Here is a 25,526-nt window from a genome sequence, read left to right as displayed (position 1 = left end):
AGCACCTCTCAAAATCAGACCCATGCTGTTAAAAACTAGATAGTAGAACTGAGGAGAAGAAATGTACATGGATAACTTATGGAGAAACTTGGAACCCTGGAAAATCATCTCTCTCTATCGTATTTACATTAGCTGTGAAAAGAGTATAAAAAGGTTACTCTTTTATAGACTAATAAGAAATGATGAAAGACTTCCATCTAGTGGTTTTCTTGTTCGATTTCATTCTTCTACTAGCAGCAGGAGTTGAATACAAAAATTAATATCAATGAGAAATGACAATCTTTGCAATTTGTAATCCTTGTCACTGCTACATTGATTACAATGAGTGATGCAGCAATTTAGGAAATGCCCGTATCTATGTTCATTTTAAAATGACAAGGCTCATGGAGCAGTAAGTAACATCAGTTAGATATTGCTTCCTCCGTTTGTAAAATGAGAATATTCCTCTGCCACATAGGAGTGCTGTGAACCTTTAATTCTTTAATGTTTGTAGTGCATTTTAAGATCCTAAGATAGAAAGTGCTATAAAATACAAAATAGTATTATTAATAATTCTTCTGTCAAATAATATATTTCTATATGCATATTTGTAATGACTTTGTAATTTACCCTTTGAACATATGCTTTTAATTCTTAGACTAATGCCAAAGTGAAATTTTTCCATTAGATTTATTGTAAATTCATAGACGTATTACATTAAGTTTTTTAATTCTTTTCCCAATATGCATAGGAAATACGATTTGCAACAGTGGATCAAACCATTGGTCCATCTAGTATCCTGTTTCTGGCAGTGGCCATTACCTGATGCTTCAAAGAGAGGTACACCTTCCACTCCTGGTAATGCATCTTGTAAATTGTAATGCACTGGTCCCTGGGGGGAAAATTCTCTCAAGATTATTGATGATTTCCTCATTGTTAATAGTTAGAGAGATTGGCTTAAACCCTAAAGCATGAGGTTTAATATATTTTCCAAAGTGTTTGCTCTCATTGTTTTTATATTATTCATAAAAATATACAATTCCTTTTTGCTAAGTTCTTAGCCTAAACAATGTCCTGTGTCAGCCTGAAGACTTTTAGACAGCCTCTTGCAGCTGCTCAGTAGCACCTTCCATGGCCCTAGCATTGCCTGGTGTCCGTTTTTTTTACTGGAACACCTAGTCAAAAAGGGACCCTGGCAGCTCCACTCAGCACCGCTGACCAGGCCGTTAAATGTCTAGTTGGCACGGGGCTGGCAGCATAGGTGCCAACTCCATGTGTGCTCTGAGGCTGGAGCACCCATGGGGAAAAATTGGTGGGTGCTCTGCACCCACTGGCAGCTCCCTGCTCCAACTCACCTCTGCTCCACCTCCTCCCCTGAGCACACCGCATCCCCGCTTCTCCCCCTAGCTCCCAGTGCTTGATGCCGCAAAACAGCTATTTCGCAGCAGCAAGCGCTGGGAGGGAGGGGAAGGAGGGGGAACAGGCTGTGCTCTGGGAAGCGGCAGCGCCAGGGTAGAGATTTGGGGAAGGAGTCCAATAGGGGCAGGGAGGGGGAAGAGACTTTGGAGAAGGGGTTGGAATGGGGGTGGAGCAGGGGTGGGGGCAGGGCCGGGGGTGAGCACCCACCGGCACCAGGAAAAGTTGGTGCCTATGGCTTGCAGGCTCTCTATATGGCTCTGTGTGGCTCCCCAGAAGTGGCAACATGTCCCTCGTTTCCTAGACAGAGGGTCAGCCAGGGAGGCTCCGCATGCTGCCCCTGTCCCATGTTCCGGCTCCACATCTCCTGTTGGCTGGGAACCATTGCCATTTGAGAGCAGCGGGGGTGGTGCCTGTGGATGGAGGCAGAACCACCTTGCCGCCCATGTGCCTGGGAGCTGAGGGCTGTGTTGCCACTTTCAGGGAGCCGCCCGAGGTGAGCGCTGCCCAGAGCCTGCACCACTCACCATCCCCACCACGTCCGAACCCCCTGCCCCAGCCCTGAGCCCCCTCCTGCACTCTGAACCACTTGGTCCCACCTCCCAGATCAGACCCCTCATCCCTATCCCCACCCCAGAGCCTGCACCTTCAGCCAGACACTCATTCTCTCCCACACTGCCAACCCCCTGCACAAGCCCAGAACTCCCTCTTGAACCCTAAACCCAGGGCCGGTGCAAGGAAGTTTCGCGCCCTAGGCAAAACTTCCACCTTGCACCCCCACCCAGCTAACCCCGCCCCCCCCCACGGCAGCTAACCCAGCCTCCCACCCAGGAAGCTCCCCCGCAGCAGCTAACTCCCCCCATCTCCCCATGGCAACTAACCCCGCCCAAGAAGACTCCCCCTGTCCCCCCATGGCAGCTAACCCTGCCTGGGGAGACCTCCCCCCGCGGAAGCTAACCCTACCTGGGTAGCCCGCCCCAGCTCACCTCGGCTCCGCCTCCTCCACTAAGCACGCCGGCGCTGCTCTAATTCTCCTCCCCACCCAGGGTTGGGCTGAGTGGAGGAGACTTAGAGCTGGGCTGTGTGCTCAGTGGAGGAGGCAGAGTGGAGGTGAGCTGGGGCGGGGAGCTGTTCCCCTGTGGGCCCCCCCCCATTACTGCGGGCAGCCTCCCCCATGTGCCCCCCCACCCAGTTCACCTCCACTCCACCTCCTCACCTGAGGGGACTTTTAGGCATCCCCAACCACTAGGCGCCCTAAGCGGCTGCCTAGTTTTCCTAAATGGTTGCACCAGCCCTGCCTTAACCCCTCATTCCCCCCCCCCCGAGCCCTCACCCCTTCCCGCACTCTGAACCCCTACCCCAGCCCGGTAAATATGAGTGAGTGAAGGTGGGGGAGAGCGAGCGACAGAGGGAGGGGGCGTGGGACCTTGGAGAAGGAGTGGGGCAGGTGTGGGACCAGGGTGTTTGGTTCTGTGTGATTAGAAAGTTGGCAACTCTACATGGCTCCCCTCTTAAACCAGAAAGCCAGCTCCCATTTCTGCTTCCTACTGCACAGCTCTAGAGACAGCAGCAAGGTAGGCAGAACCATGAGCAGAGTGGCTATAGCTGAAAGAGAAAGCTATTAGGAGCTAAGTAAAAGGACCACAGTGAAGCTGGAAGAGAAGCCTTTGCTACTGCAGCCTAATAAAGTAGATAGTCTCTGGGGGCAGAAGGAGATTAAATATGTCAGTAAGGAAGGAACAGAAAGAGGGCGCTATAAACTGAAAGAGGGGGGCAGAAAGGGAATCTGGAAATCCAGCAGGGAACCTCTAGAACATGCATGTTAGACACTATCAGCCAATTTCGGGCAGTTGGGATGTTTCCCTGCTTGCCTACATTCAACCAGAATCTTGCGGGGAAGGAGAGAAATAGTTTTTCACTTCCTTGCAGCTCTTAAGCCAGTGTCTGATGCTATTAGGACAAGCAACAGCAGCAGCTACTGCCTATCCTACACATTCCTGCTGGTGCTAGCAGACTAGGTAATTCTGCTGGAAGAGGGACTTTTCCCTTGGAAAAGAGGAGGGTCCACAGGCTCAAGGGCATCTCAAAAGTGGCAAAATTTAATTCTTTTTACTAACAGACCTGAGGTTATTATAGCACTCACCACAACTTTCCCTTTTAAGGAAAGTGCAGTTGGTGGCTCTTTAAAAGCCTGGAAGGAAATTGTCCATATACTGTGATAGGTTTACATTCTATCTGGGTAGCACTGTACGATGTGTTCACATGACACATTGGAGGGGTTGCATTTATTAAAAGTGCTCTGTATTTTTTTTATTAGTACGTAAACCAGATGATGCAGTGGATGCCATCTTAACCCCATTTTACTAAACAACAGTATAAACAGACTTGCAAAATCTGTAGTAGCTGTTGCACTAATGTAGTGGTAATTTATGTACTGACCTTTAAAAATATTTCTTTTTATACTAATTAATATAATTTGAGGCCCAATCCTATTAGCACTTAGTATATAGAATTCCAACTGAAGTTAATGGGAGTTCTGCATGTGGAGTGCTTACAAAGATCAGACACTCTGGAACCAATCTATCTGCCATGAAAGTCAGTGGGGATATGGGTGTTATATTGGGGTTCTAATGCTTCTTAGCTGGGGATCTTCTATTGTTCAAATTAATATCCTTTTCTGAAGTTGTGTGCCACATATGCAGAACTCAGAGGCATCCAGTGTTAAAACAGAAGGGAGTCTTGGCGTGAGGGATCTTCACAGAAGCACATTCTCTATTTTATTTGTAAATGGATGAATTAGTTTTACAATTATTCCTCTCGAGCACTTTGTGATTTTTTTCTTTTCTTATCTTCTTTTTTAAATCAAGAAGAGTAAATGGAGCTCATAATGAGATTTGACTTTAACATTGGGCACTTACGCATAGGAAATCAGAAAAATCAAGCACTAAGTTTTCCAAGTGTTAGGGAGCAACATATAAGTAAGGGTCCTAATCATACATACTCATTTAACACATTAAAGAATGTCAAACAAATGGTTCCAATTAATTATGCAGTAGATTTCATTAAGTGGCCACTGGGAAAAAATGCACATATGCTGAGTAACAAAGCTGTGGCATGCTGCATTATTTAGCTTAATTGTTCCGGCACATTCTGAGGTATTATGCAAAAATCTGTCTAATATGTCATGTTCCTGTAATTTAAAGAAAAATTAAATATTAGGACAAACTTGAAAAACTAAAACTTATTCAGCCCAAAACCTATTAACCGTGACACTAAGCTGCTAGAGGCCTCTACTGTTGGTACAGAAATCACAAACCTTTTTTAAATTATATAAAAATCAGTTACCATGGAAATGAGTGTGATAGCAAAAGTTCACCTTTATGATTCCATTAAAAGGGCAGGTAGGAAGAGTAAATGGAAACTGTCAAAGAGAAGTAATTTAAACGTAAGTGACAGATAACTATCCAGTAAAATTAAAATCATAAAATTAAAAAAGGGTTTGTTTTCAAAATATGTCCAAGTTTTCACTAGCGTGAATACCCTTTTTGAAATATTCTGGTATGTGGGTTGCCTAAATTTTGAGGCTACATTTATATTCCTAGTCAGTGGAACATGACTGGACTAAAGAAGCTACAAGTTCTCAAACTGGGAGAAGGTCTCTCTAGCAGTTGATGGAGGCTTTCATTCTGTTTATTTGAATAACAGTTTCAAGTGCTTTTAAGAGGGGGAGTCACCAGTACAATCAGCTACCTTTTTTCAAAGAATCTAGATGATGAACTGATTTTGAAAAGGAAAGCAAAGAGGAAGTTTAAGAAAGGGAAAGTTTAAAAAACAAACAGACCTATATTTTGTCAGATCAGCCCAATAAACCATTAGGTCTGGTATTGTCCCTCCATCAGCAACCTATGCCTGTTGTTTAACCAAAAGGCAGATAGATCAGAATGATTTGAAGCTACCATCCAACTAACTGTATTAATTATCAGCCTGGACAACTGCTTTTTATTGAAGCAAGTGTACGCATGCTAGTTGGGACAGATGCAAAGTAGGAGGATTTCTACAGGAACTAAGTCTATTGAGAAAATCTTGCTGAAAGGAACATATGTGACAGAAATTTAAATTTACTTAATTTTATCCTTCTCACCCTCTTCCTTTCAGTTCCCTTCCCAATCTGCTTATGTAAAGTGCAAAAGATTTAAAATTCTAATTAAATCTCTCTTCCCCAAAATAGAAAGTTGTTTGTAATGATAATTCTTCCCCACAGAGAAATACAAGCACCTCAGAAAAGAGATTGCTTTAAATAATCTTAGTAAGTTTATAGGGGATGAGAGGTTAGTTAAATCTCATGAGTATTCGGTTGAGTGTGTATGTATGAAAAAGGGGCAGGGGGAACTTATTTTGGCAAATAGTACAGTTCAAATCTTAAAAGTACAGAATAACAGAAATGGAAAAAAATGTGGCAGGCCAGTTTCATCACTGTTGTGATTTCAATGGAGATTATGTGGTTCTGAGATTTTGGAAGATCACTGGAGTTTTCCTTATGCAACCTTTCATTTGTAATCAATCTCAATACAGTGGGAGTCAGCTATTGTCCACATCCATTCAACTGGGAGTATTAAGTTTGAAAGAAATAAAGGACTGATCCTTTAATTAATTGCAACATTTAGAATTACATTCAGTAGTTATTTTCTAGAGGGGGTAAGGCCAAGGAATCTCTCTCTTCTAAACTCTTCACTAGTGCTGAACATTTAATAATCACTCAGGCAAGGAAGGTACGTTTTTTCCTCCTCCTTTACATATCAGGAAGCAGTGACTCTGAAAAAGATGTAGGGTTGTGGTAGATAATCAGCTGAAACATGAATTTCCAGTGTGATGCTGTGGTCAAAAGAGCTAATATAATCCTAGGATACATAGGGGAATCTCAAGGAGAAGTGTAAAAACTGGAACTGGTATGACTGTTGCTGAAATACTGTGTCCAGTTCTGGTGCCCACAAATCAAGAAAGATGTCGATAAATTGGAGAGGGTTCAGAGAAGAGCCACAAAGAATGGCTGGGATGAAAAACATGCCTTTTAGTGATAGACTTAAAGAGCTCAATCTATTTAGCTTCACAAAGAGAAGGTTAAGGGGTGACTTGATTACAGTCTATAAGTATCTGCATGAGGAACAAATATTTAATAACAGACTCTTCAATCTAGCAGGGAAAGTGTAATCATCGCTTATCCCTGCCATTTGAGCTAAAGAAGTAACTTTATTAGTCATCAGTCAGTAGCAACCACTAGAGGGAGACATGGTCACATTCATTAAGCCAATATATTACACATGGACCTTCAAATCAGGTACAGGATTTGTATATGCAGTTATCTAATTTCTGTGTTCAAATGTGGGGTTTGTATGTACAACATGGGGGCATGTGCATGCACCCATATACTGTTGGCAGCCAAAAGCCAGATGCTTTCAAAAGTTGGCCCACAAAGATCTATTAGGAACATACAGACAGTAATTTTTCATGTCCACCTCTGTACAATGCTAAAGGGGAAAAATGACTCCTCAGACATTTATACTTCCAGGCTGTTACATTAGGGAAGAGTTAGTTTACTCTATTTATTGGGATCTGGTACTCAACTGTCAGAGAAAATTGATACTTTCCTATGCTCTTCCCATTCATTCTCTGAATCTGAATATAATATTAACACTCATAGTTTATCATCTATAGATCTCAAAGTTTTTACAAAAGCAGAAAGCATAATTACCAATTAATGGGGAAACTGAGGCACAGAGACTTAGGTATACAGACAAAGGGTATACAAGTGATGAATGATAGAGCTCAAGATTGATCCCAGGTCTCCTGGCTCCCAGTTGGGCACCATATCCACTGGACCACAATGAAACAGTGTGTTTCCCTCTCCCGCCTTGTTTTGCTATATTCTGATGAAGGGACCGATTCTCCAATGGGAGAAAGTACTGTCTGATGGCTAAAGAATGGGTCTATGACTCAGAACATTTGGGTTTTGTTTTTGGCTCTGCCACTGATCCATTGTCTACCCTGAAGGCAAGTTACTTCACCTACGTGTGCCTCACTTTGCCCAGTTAGAAACTACCTTACCTCAAACATGTTGTGTGATTTAGCCAATAAATATTTTTAAAGTATTTTGAGATCCTCAAATGAAAGAGTATGCCTTGTGCACACTGCGCAAGTGAAAAATTAAGATTCAAATACTTGCTGTTTTTTACTTGGACCTTTCATTAGCCCTGCAAAAAGTATCACTAACAAGTTTGTGTTGGTTTTCCAGTTTTTTTTATTTTTTGTCCACCTGACAAACATGGTTACCATTTTACAGTCAGGTGCTAAATATTTTTCTTTACAAACATTGTGTAGACTGTGCTGCCTAATTTGTATATAAAACACTGAGTATGTGGAGAACAGGGAACGGCGAGGGGAGTGTCCAGGCGGGAGCCACCCAGTCGTGACCATGTAATAATTGCTTTTAACTAAATAAGAGTTTTTGAAAATGTGGTCTAATAAATGAGAGAATAAAACTGAAATCTGAATTGCTAATTAAAAACAAGGTTGTGATGATATCAAGCTGGTGGATAAAGTCATTCAATCTTAGTAGTTTTCTTTTAATAATTCTGCTCCTCATTGTAATAACCACAACTTAGAGAAAATAACTGATTTTAATCAGGCCAGACTATAACACCAGGGGGTGCATTTCAATCTCCCCCCACTCCTGTGTACATAATGCTTGGGGCTGCTCTCCTGTTTAATAAGCATTTTCCACAATACATTGTGAAATGATAATGCTAATTATGATGAAGATAGAATTGAAATCCTTCATCTAGAGCACTGTGCGTTGGAATCAGGCGGCATTTATCAGCGTCAAAACCCTCTGCTAGGGGTTTGCTAATGATTCATTAATCTTTTTCATTGTTAAAGTTCTTGTACTCACTTGGTGATAGATAGTCTCCCAGTTCTCTCTCAGTGCCTCCCAGCTGTTGACATTGGATGACTTCTTTTCCAGGTAGACTCTGATGTGCTCTTCCAGCTCTTGGTTGACCTGTTCGAGAGCTCTCACTTTCTCTATGTACTCCACCAGGCACCCATTCAGGCTCTCATAGGATAGGCCCCTTCCCTTTTCCAGCCCCTGGGCTAATGGCACAGTTGAACAGGAGCTGCGCAGGCCTTGTAAAAAGACACTGCTGATGCCTAGGGCTCTACGGGACACACGGGTTCCTAGGCTGCTCACACCTCCAGTGGGGACAATACCCACATAGACACCTCGGGGTCTAGGTAGGCTGCCACTACCCCCAATGCTTAACCTTTGGCTGGTAGCCCCAGTGCTTTCAGTCGTGGAGGAAGAGGGCTGTTGCCCCAAGAATGAAGATCTACGTCTTGGCATGGGCATGCTGCAGCTAGAGTCTATTGCACTAAACAAGTTGACTCTGCCTCAAAGCCTCTGTGCGGTACCCACACTGGTAGGATTTGCAGAATCAAGCAGATTTTTGGTTTTGTGTTGTTTTTGCTTTGTCCCAAGTCCTTCTGGAACATCAGCATTGTTTCACTGATCATCACAGGCATGTTTGTTACATTGGGGCTTTTCACTGAGTCAGCAAATCCATTTAAAAAGAAATCTCTCTGGTGCTACTGCTGCAAGTATAGCATATGAAAAGGACAAAGCTGTTTACAGTGACCGCAGAACAATAATTCCTTATAGTATAGATGTTAAAATAATACTGGTGTTTTCTAGGCTGCAAGGCAGAAAGATTCTTAGCATTTTATATTTACATATATATACAGGGCTGACGAGGGCGGGGGGCGGGGGGCTGATTACATACACACGGCTAGATTCTGACACCCTTACTCATGTTGTGCAGTACTATACTTCATGAGTAATCCTATTTATGGAATCATGGAAGTGTAGGACTGGAAGGGACCTTGAGAAGTCATCTAGTCCAGTCCCTGTACTCAAAGCATAATAATCAGATCATTCCTGACACAGGTGTTTGTCTAACTTATTTTTAAAAGCCATCAATGATGGAGATTCCACAGTCTCCCTAGACAATTTGTTCCAGTTCTTAACTACCCTAATAGCTTTTTCTAATGTCCAACCTAAACCTCCCTTGCTGCAATTTAAGCCCATTGCTTCTTGTCCAATTCTGAGAGATTAACTAGAACAATTTAACACCCTCCTCCTTGTAACAACCTTTTATGTACTTGAAATACTGTAATGTTCTGCCCTCAGTCTTCTCTACTCCAGACTAAACAAACCCAATTTTTTTCAATCTTTCCTCAGAGGTCATGTTTTCTAGAGCTTTAATCATTTTTGTTGCTCTCCTCTATTTTTTCTTCAATTTAGCCTCATTTACCCAATTTGAATCTACATTACAAAGTGAACAGCTAAAAGTTCTCCAGTCTTTTTTTAAATCATACTTTCAGTATAGTTTACCCATATAGCAAATTCAGCCCTTGCAGAAGTTAAGTACAACTCTTATTTAAGCCAATGGGAATTGTACCTGCTTCTGTAAGGAAGATATGGATTTAAACTCTATTCACTCTCCCTTTATGCTTTAGATTATAAATACACCATGTACAGTGTCTTCCAGCCTTTTTCACAGGCCAGACTCCTAGTGAAGTTTGTTAAGCCCTAATCAGATCTGATGTTCATCAAATGGGATGTTTATCATTGTCACCAGAGTTAAGGATGCACTCCTTTTGCCTCTCCATTGAGCATGTGTGCGCCTGAATGCTCTCATTGTCCATAGCCATATCCAATAACTTCTTGACAGTAAAGCTAATTATGTATTAGAGAAGTAGAGAAACTATACTGCTCTGATTCAAAGAGACGAATGAAAAGACCCGTAACACCCATTCTACCCTTAAAAGCAATGATTTTATGGTTCTATGAAGATTGTGGCCCAGATTCGGAGTAGTCTCTCACCACTGTAGAAGAAGTGGGTCTAAGATGCTTTTGTCGCTCCAAGATCCTAGGCCCAGCACTAGTGGATTAATGACATGCTAGACTAGTGGCAACCTGGAGGCCACACTAACGTGTGTCCAGCTACCCACAGTACTCAGGGCCAATCTGGCAGCAAGGAACAACTAGATTAATAGGGCCCTGGTCACGTTCCTATTTATCTAGTCATTCCTGCCAGACCATGGGACTACACGAGCTGTGTACCACATGAGCATTCCCCTTATGCATGACTATGCATTCCCTGCTGGGGCATGAATGACTGGACTGCTGCCAGGCTTGCTAGCCAATTCCCTAAAGTTCGGAGACTGCTAGCATGAGCATACTGTCTGGGTCCAGCACAACAGTGGTAGGGCCAAGAGGGGCTCAGTGTGTTGTTGTCTGTCTTCCATAGCTCATCTCACAGGAACAGCTAGAAAATATCCCAGCATATTAGATCACTGCACTAGATATATCATGCAGATCTAATGTAGAATGTGTGCCAAACAGTGCTGGTATGTTTCACCTTTATGAATATTATATGTCCGTGTTCAAATATGTTAAGGGCTGTTATAAAGAGGATGGTGACCAATTGTTCTCCATGTCCACTGAAGATAGGACCTGAAATAATTGACTTAATCTGCAACAAGGGAGATTTAGGTTTGATATTAGGAAAGGCTTTCTAACTATAAAGCTAGCTAAGCTTTGGCATAGGTTTCCAAGGGAGGTTGTGGAATTCCCATCACTGGAGGCTTTTAAGAACAGGTTGGACAAACACTTGTGAAAGATGGTCTAGGTTATTTGGCCCTGTCTCAGTTCAGGGCGCTGGACTAGATTAACAACTAAGGTCCCTTCCAGCCCTGCATTTCTGTGATTTGGTAGTCACATAGCAATGTAATAACATAGTTAATTCCAGCAAGAACCAGAGAACTGTCAGTGGTTTCAGCTAAGTCCTGTTACCAGAACTCAGCAAGACTACACAGCTGTCATTACCTTTTATGTTTCACCTACATTCAAGGCACCACTAGGAGTGAGGGAAGATCCTGGCGGGACACTAAAACAAAAAGCAGCCTGACAGACAGGGAGAGATCCTAGGAGACAGAGAGAGGCTGTCTAGAGAGATGCAAGCTGACCCTCAGATTTGGATAAGCTAAGGGCCTGTTTCAACTAGCAAGGAAAGACTAAGTTTTCATATGAAAGAATGTGTTCAGGCTTTCATTGTTTTAGCCCTGTTTGTGTCTGCCTGTTAAATTTCTATGAACCACCAAACCATGCTTGTTTTTGAAGAAGCTGTCCTGAGCCATTGCTTTTTACACTGGTCACGAGTACCTGGAGAAGATTCTGTAGCCAGACCCAAACCAGTTTAGACTGGCTGAGATAAATACAATTGGTGAAACCTAGTGATCTTGTCTAAAGTGGGGTAACTGTGGGGTTCCATTCTGCACAAGGTGCAGTAGAGGCCTGTGACTAGGAATGAGTGCCCATGGAGAGATAGAGAAGATTCACAGGTGCAGGTTGGCCCTGCATCATGAAAAGGTGTAGTACCAAACAGGCACTGTTTTCAGTGAAGCTAACCTTACCTGGCGGTGATACAGACTAAACATTCTGTATAAGCATTTAGTAAATGACCGCAGGAAAAGCAATTGGTTCAATAGGTGTTTTGCTTAGAAATACCTTTATTTTATAAAGCCACAGTTTGCTCTGTAAAGTTTTACCACACTTATAAAAAAGAGGTTGACAATTCTTAGGGGGAAAAAAAGCTGAAAACATTTCTCATAATTCAGGGTTACACAAAGATTATATTTATAATATATATATTTATTTATAATTTGGAGACACTAAAGATGGAACTGCAATACAAGGGCAGGTGCGGGGTCATATTTCAGACACTTGCTCATGTCCTACAAATAGTGTTTCTTGACAGAATGGGTTAACAAGGACCATCCCACTGTCTCTGTAATCACCATTGGCTGGGGAGCGTGGCTCAGACAGATGGTCCTAGGAGAAAGAGAGAAAAAGAGCATGAGCTAATTAAATTCTGTTATCTACCCTTAGTGCCTATCACAGCACATTGCTGTGTGTGTTTATGGAATATAAAGGAATGCGGTTACATTATAAGACGTATAGAGTTTAAAGCCAAAAGAATATGTGCAAATTCTTCCAAGTGTCCTCTAATTTTGGGTGCCCCAATTTCTGGATTTCCAGCTTTAGAAAACCAGACCTTGATTTCCAGAGGATTTTCTCTAACTGCAGTCAGTGAGAGCTGTGGTTGTAAAATCAGACCACTACTTACTCAACTTGGTCACCCAAAAATTAAGTAGCCCAAAATTATAGGCCACTGTATAAAATTTGGCTTTATATGTCATTTTGCTTTCTTTAAATTTTGGAAAAAAAATATTTTGTGAAATTTCATATCCATGATTCCCAGCCAGTCAGCTACAGGAAAGACTCTCCCAAGCCTGCATAGAAGGGAATTATGGGGATATGAATTCAAAGATACGTTTTCAACATCTTTTTTTTTTAATGTAACGAGCTAATATGTGGTGCTATGCTATCCAGAAAATATCTATGACATTAACAGTGGAGTATATTCCTTTTCCACATTATATTAGTGACAAGACAGCAGAGAAATGTTATGGTTATGATTATGGCTTTGGCTAAATTTTCTTATAAAATTAGAAATTGCACAGCTCCAAACCACAACATACTTACTGGGGTCACGGATAGGGATCAATAGAAATTTAGTTTTTAAAAACTAATCTTCACTTTAAAAAAAACCAAGGCAAAAATATCCACACAATTTTCAAAGGGTTGCTGTATTTCATATCTATGTCTATATCTATCTATCTCGCTGCTCCTACATAATCTCAAATGGCCAGCCATGGGCCCTGGACATATGAGGGCATTTTGGGAGACTCCCTATGCTGCACTGATCCTTAGGTGTGTTTTGGCCTCTTGGGGCCACTAGCAGTTCATATAATATATTCTCTAATACTATGTCAAATTCAATTTTAAATAACTTCAGTGATAGGGCTTCCACTCCTTCACTTTTGGCGACTATTCCACACCCTAAGAGATCTCACCATTAGGAAGTTGTCTCTTAGTATGTTTAGAGAGGAGTTTGTGGTAGGGTGACCAGACGTCCCGATAAAATCAGGACTGTCCCGATTTTGAGGAGTTTGTCCCGCGTCCCCAACCAGAGTACAGTCAGGATGCCATTTGTCCTGATATTTTGTTTCCTGGTCTTTGGTGGCAATTCGGCGGAGAGTCCTTCAGTCGCAGACGGTCTTCGGCAGTATTGCGGCGGCGGGTGCTTCTGTCTTTGGTGGCAAGGTTTATTACCCCCCCGCTGAAATACTGCTGAAGACCGTCCGTGACTGAAGGGCTCTCTGCTGACTTGCCACCGAACTCCCAGACGGGTGAGTGTAAAAAACAAACAAACAAACAAAAACGCCTCCTCCCTCCCCCCCTGCAGCAGTCCCAATATTTTCCCCTTAACATCTGGTCACCCTAGTTTGTGGTTTGGTTTTAACTGATTGCCAGTTAACTAAGTTAACCAACGGAATTGTAAATGATAGTCTAGACACTCCACAAAGGCTTGTTTCTGGACACAAATGTTTGTCACTTACCCAAAGCTGACACAATCAGCTAACTTGAGTTAAAATAGACACTCATCTAGACAAACCCCTTGAGTTTAATCCATTTTCCTTTGCTTAATTTCATCCATTATTCCCAAATTTACATCCTTGAACTAAGCCAACTAATTCCTCTTCTTCCTGAGACCAGGCTATCGAACACTTCTCGCATTGGTGAGCACCTACCCATGTGAATAGTTCCACTGAAATCGATTAGAATGCTTGGGTAAGTGCTCACCAGTGTAAGTAAGGGTTTCACAGTCTCATTGGCAGGTGTTTACAGTTTTCTCTTACTTGTAGAATGCACCCCCGAAACTGTCGCAGGACAAGCTACAGAAGTCTCTTGAGAACTGGATGTTCAGATATCTTTTATGCTGTTAACTTCCACTGTGCCATCATCATGCTATATGGGCACATTACAGAGATAAAGATGAATCACTCTAGACAATAATTGGCACAAATCAAACTATTGGCACAAATACCCTGAACCATTCCCACTCATTGATTGGAATGCTATACTCAACTGTAGGCCCAAATTAAGGCAAGGCCAAAGTGAACAACCTTGTCTTATACTGCTTAACCCAGGGAATTCAGTCTTAGGAATAGACAGCAAGAGCTTTCTATCAAAACATAACTTTAACAACAGGACATAGAATCTTTGAGATACAGTAAGTGTGTCATCACATCGCACTGGGGTGGGCTTCCTTGAAAGGTTGTTTCTCTGGATGTACATGAAGTTTTCAAAAGAGTTTATTATTATTCATCCAGTATGGTTTCAGTGAAGCTTGTCAGTCACTGGATTTGTTACCATGCAACTACGGTACCTCTGAAGTTTCAAGAGACTGGATCTCTCTTGGTAACTCTACAGCATGCCTGTTGAAGTAGTCCATGGTGATAGCATTGTTCCAATAGCTCAGGTTGTTTTCTGGGTTAGATGTCTTTTTCTTCCTCCTCATGCAGCAGACTGTCAGCAGAACTGCTGTTAACAGAAAAATGACAAGAATTTGATTGTTTCTGTGGGAAATCACTTAGTGACTTGGATTTGTTTTTCAAGACACGTGGCCATATACCCTTATTCACATGGAATAGTGTCTTACTCCACTGATGATGTGGAGCAAAATGCTACTGAAATGACCAAATGTTTCAGAATCTAGCCTATACAGAGTATGTTTTGGGCTTTGCAGAAATTGCAGTTTTTACTTGCCTTCTGAGGCCACTTTTAGAATTTGCTGCAAGACCCAACCCTCTTGTTTTTGATGAAGCTTTTGCACCATGACTAGAATGATATAAACCACAAATAGCTGTAGATAAATCTCTGTATTAAGCATCTTCACATAACTTTCATATGATTTTGTATTATGCTTCTTTGTATAGCCCTGCATTAAGCTATTCTTCATACAGCTTTGTATCAAGTCCTTTGATATAGGAACTTTGTATCAGATCCCTATGTAGAAAAACTTACAGAAAACTTTGTGTTAAGCCTTGGTATAATGTTGTAGGCCTAAGGATAGTTAAAGTAGAAGAAAAATGTCTTTTTGCTAGGAGTAGAATAAGATCTTTCCCTGGCTCCACCTCCTCCCCCATCTAACTCACCTGGCCAGTGCAGTTAGGTGGAGCAACTAATTGGTAACAACAACAAGATGGAGTGTGCTTGTGTGTGTGTGTGAGTGCATGAGTGTAATATATATATCATATGCATATGATACAGTGTTAATTAGTACATTATTACTAATAACTGTGGCATTTTGCCTTATTCCCCCTGAAAAGATCCTGTACAGTACTTTAAGTACAACATAGCTTCTTAGAGCCTCAAGAATAGCAGAATACTCAATGAAGTCCACTATAGACCTCACTACATGTATCTGTTCTACCCGTGCAGTGCTTAGATCCTGCAGTGAGGAGTATGTTAGCAGATCATAAGTTAGATAGACAGACAGACAGACCTCCAATCTTCAAATACGAATCCCAGGAATAAGTTTGTGAGCTTGTATGTTCATTTGTAAAAGCATCTGCTTCAGGTCATAGAGCACTGGACATATGCAGGGATGCTGGAATTGATATTACTAGCAGGGTGAATATAATCAGCTTCCATGGCATACTGTTGTAACTAAAGTGATTGAGAAAGGTTCTCCAGGATTGCTTTCAGTATACTCAAATCTGTTTTGATTTGGATCGAGAGGTTTAATCTTATTACTAAAAAAAAAAAAAAAAAAAAGCTTCCAGATCTGGACAATTTTATTTAAGCCTGCCAAACTCACTTTGCTATATGTACTAATCTCAATGGTCCATATAACTGTGGAGATTTAAGCACATGCCAGGATTTAATTTTCAGTGGGCTTAGGTCCATCCTTTGTTTTGTAGGTTCAGTTTGTACCTACAAAATATGTACCTGCAAAAATAAATTGTGGACGCAAATCTAAAGCATTTGTACTTTTAAACTACCTGATTTACACCTACGAGTACTTAGCAATGAATGTATTTTCCTTTGCACTTATAAAAAGAAGACTGCCCTTCTGAAAATGTACTCCATAATGTCTAAATCCCTAACCAGAGGAAACAAAAGAAAATATTCATGAATTAGGAAAACAATATTTTCTCAGCTAAAGTTACTTATTAGAATTGTAGCCTAAGGGAAAGGAAACAATTTGGAGGGGTCAGAGATGCTTTGTACATTTTGACAAACATAGCAACTACCCGTTTGCCATGGATCTAGTTTCACATCCCATTTATTCACATAAAATGTCAATAGACAAGCATAAGGCTGGAGCTTTGTTTAAAATAACAGACTAAGCCAGAACAGAGGAACGGTTCATGAGTTGAGTTCAGACAGTCTCTGTCTTCGTCAAAGCAAAAGACATGCCTATACTGTAAATCTCTTTATTAAAATAGTGGAAAAATATTTCATAGCATGCTTGCACATTTCAAAACAGCAGGCCATTATGAAGCTTACTATTATCCAGACTTGCCTCAAATTATCCATTACTAGTAACTTCACTCCCAGTGCATGTATTTCCCTAAGGTTTGATTGTGCAACCCTTAGTCACGCTGGTGAGCACTGTGTGAGCAGCCCCACTGAAATCAATTGAATTGCTCTGCCTTAGAAAGTACTCAGTCATAAAGATTGCACAGTCAGACCCTTATTTTTTCAGACTATTCAACCAGTGTCACTAACCACTAGACATCTCCACTCTGCCCTGGAGGCATGTTAAGAGGGGAAAGTGAAGCAGAACATGTAGTTATCCCCATTGGTAGGCTATATAAAGTGAGCACAGTAACAACAATACTCCTTCAATTTTCCTGACTGCTATGTAACGGGTGCTCTGTAAATGCCTAAAATAGATAGAAATTTTAAAGTTGCCTGGGGATTTAATGACAGGACTCTCATTAAAGTCAGTGGGGGATGTATGGTTAAATTCTGTGCAGATCTTTTGAAAAATCTAGAGTTTACAGTCTGTACAATTATGTTGCTTTTGTCAGTGAAATATGAGGTTTATCTCTGGGAAGCTGGAAAGACAGTGGTACTATGAGCAGTGAGAAATGTGTATTTATTCAAAAGGAAATGGCATCATAAATGTATCCTGGGGTATCTTGTACTTCCTCTGTGAACATAACTTTCTCGCCCTTCCCCTCCCCTCCATTATGTTTTTGGAATGTGAACTTGGGGCTAGATCCACAAAGGAACTTAACTGCCTGTCACTTAGGTGCCTAAATCCAACATTTTAGTGACACTGAGATTCTCAAAACTCCTACTCGGCTGCCACCTAATCCTGGAGGTGGCTAAAGTCCCTAGGCCCTTACATGTCCACTGCTAAAGTCCTCAGGGCACCTAAATGTCTACCGGTTAACATGCCCACAGGAGCCTGTATCCTGACATCTCTGTGTTCATGCCTAAATTGCAACAGAATTCTCAAACTAGGTGTTCCCCCCCACTCAGGCTCTGCTTCAGGCAGAGCCGGGATTCAGACCTACAATGCCCACATCCCAGGAAAATGACTTGACTAGTGGGCTGTTAGATATAATGAGGATCCCCACCTTCTTCTCAGGTTTTTTGCAAGCAAGGACTGACATGGCTTAAGTGCCTAGCTCCTGGAGAAAGTTCACAGATGTGAATCGTGAGTGGAGGGAGGCTGTCATAAACATAATTCCCAATTCTGAACCTCAGAGTCCAAAATGTGGGTGCCTGCATGAAACCTCCAAGCTTAATTACCAGCTTGGATCTGATAGCGCTGCCACCAGCCAAAAATTCCAGTGTTTGGCTCACTCTGGTCTCCCCAAAACCTTCCCTGGGGGACCCCAAGACTCAGATGCCCTGAGTCTTACCACAAAGGGAAATAACCCCCCTCCCCTTGTCTTCTCTTTACTTCCTCCCCAGGCTTCCCCTCCGTGGGTTATCCTGGAAGATTACTGTACTTAAACTCCTTGAATTACAAAACAGAGAGGGCAATTTACCTTCCCCCCTCCTTCTTTTTCCCCCTCCCAGTCTTTCCCTGAGAGAGACCGTAATCCTGGCACAGGGATTTCTATCCCCTAGAGCCTCACTTAGAAAAGAAAATCCAACAGGTTTTAAAAAAAAAAGCTTTATATAAAAAGAAAGAAAAGACATAAAAATGCTCTCTGTATCAAGATAACAATATACAGGGTCAATTGCTTAAAAGAAAAATATGAATAAACAGCCTTATTCAAAAAGAAATACAATTTAAACATCCCAGCAACTACACACATGTAAATACAAAAAAACAATAAAAGCCTATTGTTTTTCTACCTTTGTACTCACAACTTGGAAACTGAAGATTAGAAGCTTGAAGATAGAAAGATCCCTCTCATAGCCGAGAGACAGACAAAAGACACAGACCCAAACATTCCCTCCCTGAGCTTTGAAAAATCCGGTTTCCTGATTGGTCCTCTGGTCAGGTGTTTGGTTCCCTTTGTTAACCCTTTACAGGTGAAAGAAACATTAACCCTTAGCTATCTGTTTATGACAGAGGCGCCTAACCCCCTGAGATGGGATTTATGCCTCGCCCCTCTCTTTAGCATTTCCATTCTAGCTGGCTAGCTGGGGTGTCTCCCAGCTCAGTTTGCTGGCTTCTGGGAATCCCTTTCTTAGGTGCCTTGCTCTCCCTGTGCGTTGTATAGAGAGCCTGGGCACTTCACTCAGGGCTGTGGATTCCACTAGGCAGGGTGCCTAAAAGTTAGGCATTGCAACGTGTAAGTCTCTTTGTGGATCAAGCATTTAGCTCTTCTGAACACTGCCAGATTGAAAAGCCAGAAGAACGAAGTCCTATGCTTATTACAGATTAAGTATAGCAGCAGTGAAAGATCCCCCATGCTGTCTTTTCAAGGTGCTGCAACCCTAAGCAGGAGAGACTGTTATATGAAGGGAATTTCCGTCTCTGTGCTCATTCAGTCGTTGGCCACTCTGCTGAGACTGCCAACTAGTGTGCCAATAAGTGTTAACTGTGGTGAAAGTTTTTTTTTTAAAGTAATGTAACATAACACTTATAATATATCTAAACGTACTTTATAAAAGTGGGTATAACTACAGTATTACACCAATTATATAGATGAGGAAACTGAGGCAGGAGCAGGTATAAGTGACTTGCCAACTCACAATACTGGGAACCCAGCTCTGTTGGGTCCTAATCTAGTGTTCCATTTACCAGAGAGTTTGGGGGTACCTATAAACTGTTATCTTATTATCTGTACTCTGGAAACACCCAGAGTGTTCCAGGACCTTTCCGTTCATACAATCTAAGACGGCACCTCCCAAACTTTACTGATTCACATACCACCTTCTTAAAAAATTGTTGTGAAGTGAATGGGTAGATCATCAAGCATGTGTACCCGAGTTTGGGGACCTCGATATAGGCTGTCAGACAGGAAATCCTAAGTGAATGAAACACACAAACACAGTAGAGGTGAGTTGGAAAGATGAAGTAACAGTAAAGACAACAGTAGAGCGGGAAAAAAAAAGTCACAGCTTCCATTTTGCCTTTTCTATAATGTGTCTTGTATTCTAGTGAAGACTAGAAATTAGTATTGTTTAACAAAATTTACTAATCCTGCAACATCACATTTCTTTTAGTGAGGTGTGAATCTGTTTGAATAAAATAAGAACCAACTATAGCTTTCCCTCAGAAATGTACCTGAACCCTCAGGAAAGCTTGATTGACCTTTCCCTCTCTATTACATTTCATTTTTGCATAGTCTCTAACTATAAGGCAAGTTTTCCAGAACTCAGATCATTCTTGTAGTTCTTTTCTGAACCCTTTCCAATTTCCAGTATTATTTTCAGCTGTGAATACCAAACTAAACAAAGCATTCCAGTAATGGTCTTACTCAGGACCGGCGCCAGGGTTTCTCGCGCCCTAGGCGCACGGCCATTTCGCCGCCCCCCGTGCTGATCCCGTGCCTCTGGTGGAGCTGCCGCAGGCATGACTGCGGCAGATCAACCGGAGCCGCCAGCCGCCCCCCCCCCCGGCAAAATGCCGCCCCCTCAATAATCCTGGTGCCCTAGGCGATTGCCTAGGCTGCCTAAATGGTAGCGTCGGCCCTAGTCTTATTAATGCCATATACAGAAATAATACCACCTCTCTATTCCTATTTGATACTCCCCTTCTTATGCATCCAAGGGCTGTGTTTGGCCTCTTCACTATTTATTATTATTATATTACTGCATCAAAAAAACCTCTACATTAAAAGAACTTTGAGGCTGCAAAAATCAAACATTCAATAATTAGGAAATGCCAGACTTAAGGATGTCTCTGCTACCTTAATTGTGCCTCCCTTCTGCTTTATGATAGTTTTTAATGGCATGATCACATTGTATTTTCCACAGGATCACTGCCTCATTCAGTGAGTACTTATTCAATATTTCTTTTCATCCTTATTCAGTGTATGGCCCCAGACCTTATTCACTGCACAAACATTAGTTTTCTTCACAATGCCCCTGTGATATTACGTGGTGGTGTTATCCCCATTTTAGAACTGGGGAATTGAGACACAGAGAGATAAAGATTACAATTGTTAAAAGTACCCACTCATTTAAGGCATGCAACTTGAGACAGCGAGGGCCTGATTTTTCAGGGTACTTAACAGTTTTATAGCACATTATATATTCAGAGCACAGCTGTGAATGCCCTGCATTTCTGCATATATAGCACCAAGTGTCTCATGTTAGGCACCAAGAAAATGAGGGACAATTAGTGGCCAGCTGTGAACACTTTTTGGTTTGAGTCACTTGCCCAGCATCACATAGGAACTCTGTGGAAAAGAGAGGGATAGAATCAAATTTTCTAGGGCAGTACTGTACTGCCTTAACCATGAAATGACCCTTTCTCTCCCTGCAATCCCTTGCCTCCAAATTAGAAAGTGGTTTTACAGAAAATAACCTCCTTCACTACACCACACTTATATATTCCTATACATGTTTCTCCTGAGGGAATTCGGTGCCAAAAAATTAAATATTCTGCACAGAAAATATTAAAAATGCCACACACAATATTTTAAAATTCTGCAAAATTCTGCATATTTTATTTGTCAAAATAACACAATATAACCAATCATTGTTATCTGCTGACAAGTATTTTGAAATAAATTACCAAAATAATGGAAAATGGTGTGATTATATTGTTATTGTGTTTCTGTGCTATTTTGACAATATGCAGAATTTTAAAATATTATGCACAGAATTTTTAATTTTCTTGTGCAGAATATTTAATTTTTTGGCGTAGAATTCCCTCAGGAGTATCAGGTTTCTGTGTGGCGCAATCTGGGTGCGGGCAGCTCGGTGAGGGATCTGTGTGCAGGGGGGGATCTGAATGCACAGAGGCTCTGAGTGCAGAGGGAATGGGACTCTGCACGGGAGTGCAGGTGACCGGGGTTAGGGCTCAGTGTGGGGGGGAGTGGGGCTGGGTGGAGGGGTCAGGGTGCAGCTGGTTGGGGTTCAGTGAGGTGGGGGTCCAAGTGTAGGGGGCTCCTGGGGATGATGCTTGGTAGGGTACAGGATTGGGGGGCGGGGGTTCTGGGTGTGCAGGTGGGGGGAGGGTCACTGTACAGGGAGCTGCTCCCCCGTCCGTCCAAACCCTGCTCATCCAGACCCCTGCTAAGCCTGCCCCCCCGCCATGGCGCAGAGCTTCCCGCAGCCAGGGGAAGTTTCAGAGGCTTGAGCTGACCCGGTCCTGGCTGCTCCATGCAGGGAGGGGGAGGGGGAACTCCATCTCTGTCCGCCCCCCCCGCCCAGCTGGGACTAAAGGTCCCTGGGTGGCCGGGGCATCCCCAGACCTCATTTCCCGACTGCCCGAGCTGCCGGGGAGGGGTGGGTGAGTGCTGGTGCAGCGTCTCTTTGCTGCCCCACGGAAACCATTTTCTGCAAGGAAGCAAAAGGAAGGGGTGGGAGGGCATTTTTCTGCCGCGCCGCAGGGACACAGAATTTCCGAAGGCGGAGCATGTGCACTGAGAGGCAGGGGAACTGTGGAAACAAGTAGTAGAGTCTCTGCTTACAAACATAATGCCTACACATAAGTAGGGTGAATTAAGGTTGCATGGGCAACTCTTAAATCTAACTTTTGATAACTTGTCTTTACAATCTTAACATTCTTTTCACATTGTTTTTAAAATTTAATTTCCTGAGTTTACAAAAATGTGGAAAAAAATCTAGAAATTCCATCTTGTGGAACCGTACTGACCCTCAGCTTGGGTTATCAGCAGTGTTTGGATCTTTATAGCATAGACCACTATCACTTAGTTAATGGGGTAACTGGTGGTAGTAGTAAAAGACTAAATATGGGGATCAGCTACTAGAAGGGGACGAGACTCACACGGTGCCAGAGGTTTCACATATATATGCTGACAATAGAGATACGTAGAGACTTGACTCTTGGTTCAGTTCCAGGTTCTGGAGAGTAGTGTGTTTTTCCAAAGTTATAGATCGTTTTGCCCCTGTATCCTCCACAAGTTTATCTCTGTACACCTTTCTTCCTATCTGTACATTTCCAGCTCCTGTCCTCTCCTCAGCTATAATATTCCCTCAGATTCACACCTATATACCCTCCAAGACCTTGGCTCATGTCCCCTTCCCCTTCTGCTGCTTCCCCGACTGACTCCTATCTCCTACTTCCCACCCCCCACATCTTTTGGCTAATGTTCCCCCCTTTGGTTCCTGCAACACTGTCTCCCACATGCCTCACCCCTCTTCATTTTAAGCCAGGCTACTTTCTTCTGCTGCTCACTACCTGGCACTAGAAGAACAAGAGAAAGTTTCCCTGTTCTCATTTCTGGAGTCTACTACTCCTGTGAATTGTATAGAAAGTCCTGCTCAGCCCAGCCCCTGCAGCCCCATGGTGGAGTACACACAGTGTAGTCTGCAAAAGGAGCTGTGGAGGGCTCGGGCATTCTCAGTGCAGATAGAATCTCTGGAGACTTTAGCAGCCATACTCTAAGAAGTTTCCCTTGATCATGTGTGAGCTGAGATTTTTTTTACAAGGCTCATACCTTGTGAAAATATGCCCAGTTTTTCATGGGAACAGTAAAAGCCACATCCCTCACACACACACACACTGCAGACAAATTTCAAGTCCCCGCTCCAAAGCATGGAGACACTAGAGCATCTAAAAAAATAATGCAGTGGTTGTAAGAATAATATAAGAAAAACAATGGATTTTCCCCTAATCTCACCCACAATTGTTTTGGCTGAAACTTTCAAAAAAAAAAAAAAAAAAAAAAAAGAAAGAAAATTCAGCCTGAGGCAAGTATTCAGGGTGGAAAATTTCAACTCAAATGGTTTACCTTTTGCAAAGTTATATGCAACTGAAAACAGTATCTTATAATAAAAGCAGCTATATGGTAAAGAAGACTAACCAAACTACTACTAACTATACTATGAAACTTAAAAATATTTCTCTTTCGTCACAGACACTGGGACACTGCTACAGAGCTCCAGCTCAGGCCGGGGATGGTTGAGAAGGAGAGGGGGTTAGGTTGTGCGCGTGATAGATGAGGTGCTAACAGCGCTGCGAGACAAGCACTGTGCATGCACCACCCACACAGACACGGCTGCTGAAATTCTCCGGTCAATGGCAGAGGGGCGCTCCAACACCTGAAGTGGAGCACCCACAGGGGGACACATCTCGAAGAACCTCAATTATTGTACAAGGTGAGTAACTTTCTCTTATAATAGGAAGTGCCCAGCAACTTTAACAATAGGCTTTACTACCTACACTGTCTGTATTATTACACTACCTTAGCTATATTACTATTATTATTAAAGTTCTTTACTGACTGACAGCTGCTTCCAGCTGGACACCAGATTCACCGCTGAGGCTTATGTCTACACTATGAGCTAGAGCTGTGATTTCTCTGCTCATATACAGATACTTGCACTAACTCTCATTGAACTAGCACTAGTATAAATAGCAGTGTAGCGACGGCCATACTGGTAGCAGCAGCAGAGACAGAACTGAGCCATGCTGAGTATGTATCCACCGGTTTCACGCAGGTTTGGACTCGGCATGGCTCAGCTGTGCTTCTGCGACTGCTACCAGTGCCACTGTGGCTACAGTGTATTTATACTAGTGCTAGATTGTTGCGAGCTTCTGTGAGTATGTGGACTTGAGCAGGGGAATCACACCTTAGTGAGTAGTGCGGAAACAGCCTAAATCTCAGTCTGATCTCACTTACAGTGAGTGGTGCAGTACATCTGCATGAAACAGGGTGAGATCAGAATCAGGGCTGGAGTATCTTGTCTCTTTGGAGAACTAGACTCCAGGAGGAATTTTCATAGATTCTTCGATGAAGAATGAAGGTTGGCAAAAGGCACTTTTGAGCATTCCCTAGTCGATGAAATATGAGCTAGCCAGAGCTGGATCCAAGGCAATAGTTCATACATTCTTTGGGTTCTGCTGATGTTTCCACACTGCAAGCCAGCCTCCCTCTCACATTTTCTGTCATCAGCAGAACTGGCTAAATGAATGTACTGCTGTGCATCTGACTCACAGGTTTGTATTCTTCTACATCTAATCATGTCACTTGGTAATTACAGATATTTTTTTTCCACATTTTTATTTTTTAAGAACTTGGAACTAGAGGGATCAGTAATGTGAGTAATGTAATACTCAGTCAGAGGTGCCAGTGCCAGTCTTTACACCTCTGTCTAGCCCTCCCAATTCATGCTGCCTTCACCCCGCTGGTTCCCCATCAGAGCTCAGAGCTGGGAACCGGTAGCTGAAGAACACCCTTAACAAAAGTCCTGCCTCTCAGAGTCAATTATCATCTTCCTTCCCCATACTCACTGCCTTAGGCACCTAAGAATACCTTAGAATGGGCCAGTGGCCTAAGAATGTAAGATTTGATGGACTTGACTCGGAGCCGAGTTAAAACACACTGTATTTTCCCACCCCCTATCACCCACAAAAACTGTGACAAGTTGAAAATAGCAATCGCACTGTTATGTGGCACTTTGGGAACATAAAAATATTTAGCCCTTTTTATCCGTGGGTCTCAAAGGGGAGTAATTAGCCTTACCCTCATTGTCAAGCTGGTAAAACTGAGGCACT

At 42.5% G+C, this 25,526-nt stretch overlaps 2 protein-coding genes and 1 long non-coding RNA gene across 6 annotated transcripts in view; 1 reads left to right on the top strand and 2 right to left on the bottom strand.

The window, feature by feature from the left end:
• BFSP2 (beaded filament structural protein 2) overlaps nt 1-8,809 on the bottom strand; it is a 36,076-nt gene extending 27,267 nt beyond the window's left edge. Inside the window, exon 1 of the mRNA XM_032786998.2 lies at nt 8,342-8,809. Coding sequence (XP_032642889.1) covers nt 8,342-8,797 — 456 coding nt within the window. The 5' untranslated portion in view covers nt 8,798-8,809. The remainder of the gene's footprint in view (nt 1-8,341) is intronic.
• The window catches only part of LOC116828632 (uncharacterized), a 65,353-nt gene that overhangs the window by 35,347 nt on the left and 4,480 nt on the right, over nt 1-25,526 (top strand). The window contains exon 2 of the long non-coding RNA XR_012655238.1: nt 23,887-24,127. This is a non-coding gene — a long non-coding RNA (uncharacterized LOC116828632). The remainder of the gene's footprint in view (nt 1-23,886; nt 24,128-25,526) is intronic.
• Nucleotides 11,990-25,526, bottom strand: part of TMEM108 (transmembrane protein 108) — a 240,308-nt gene continuing 226,771 nt past the window's right edge. For all 4 annotated transcript variants that reach the window (XM_032787004.2, XM_032787005.2, XM_075062516.1 and 1 more), the window contains 2 exons: nt 14,802-14,956; nt 11,990-12,340 (listed from right to left, as the gene is read on the bottom strand). In XM_032787004.2, coding sequence (XP_032642895.1) covers nt 12,218-12,340; nt 14,802-14,956 — 278 coding nt within the window. In that variant the 3' untranslated portion in view covers nt 11,990-12,217. The remainder of the gene's footprint in view (nt 12,341-14,801; nt 14,957-25,526) is intronic.

Source organism: Chelonoidis abingdonii, chromosome 2, assembly GCF_003597395.2.
Source record: "Chelonoidis abingdonii isolate Lonesome George chromosome 2, CheloAbing_2.0, whole genome shotgun sequence".
Lineage (NCBI taxonomy): Eukaryota > Metazoa > Chordata > Testudines > Testudinidae > Chelonoidis > Chelonoidis abingdonii.
The sequence above is the reverse complement of the archived record's forward strand: the minus strand, read 5'-3'. Positions and strand labels throughout refer to the sequence as shown.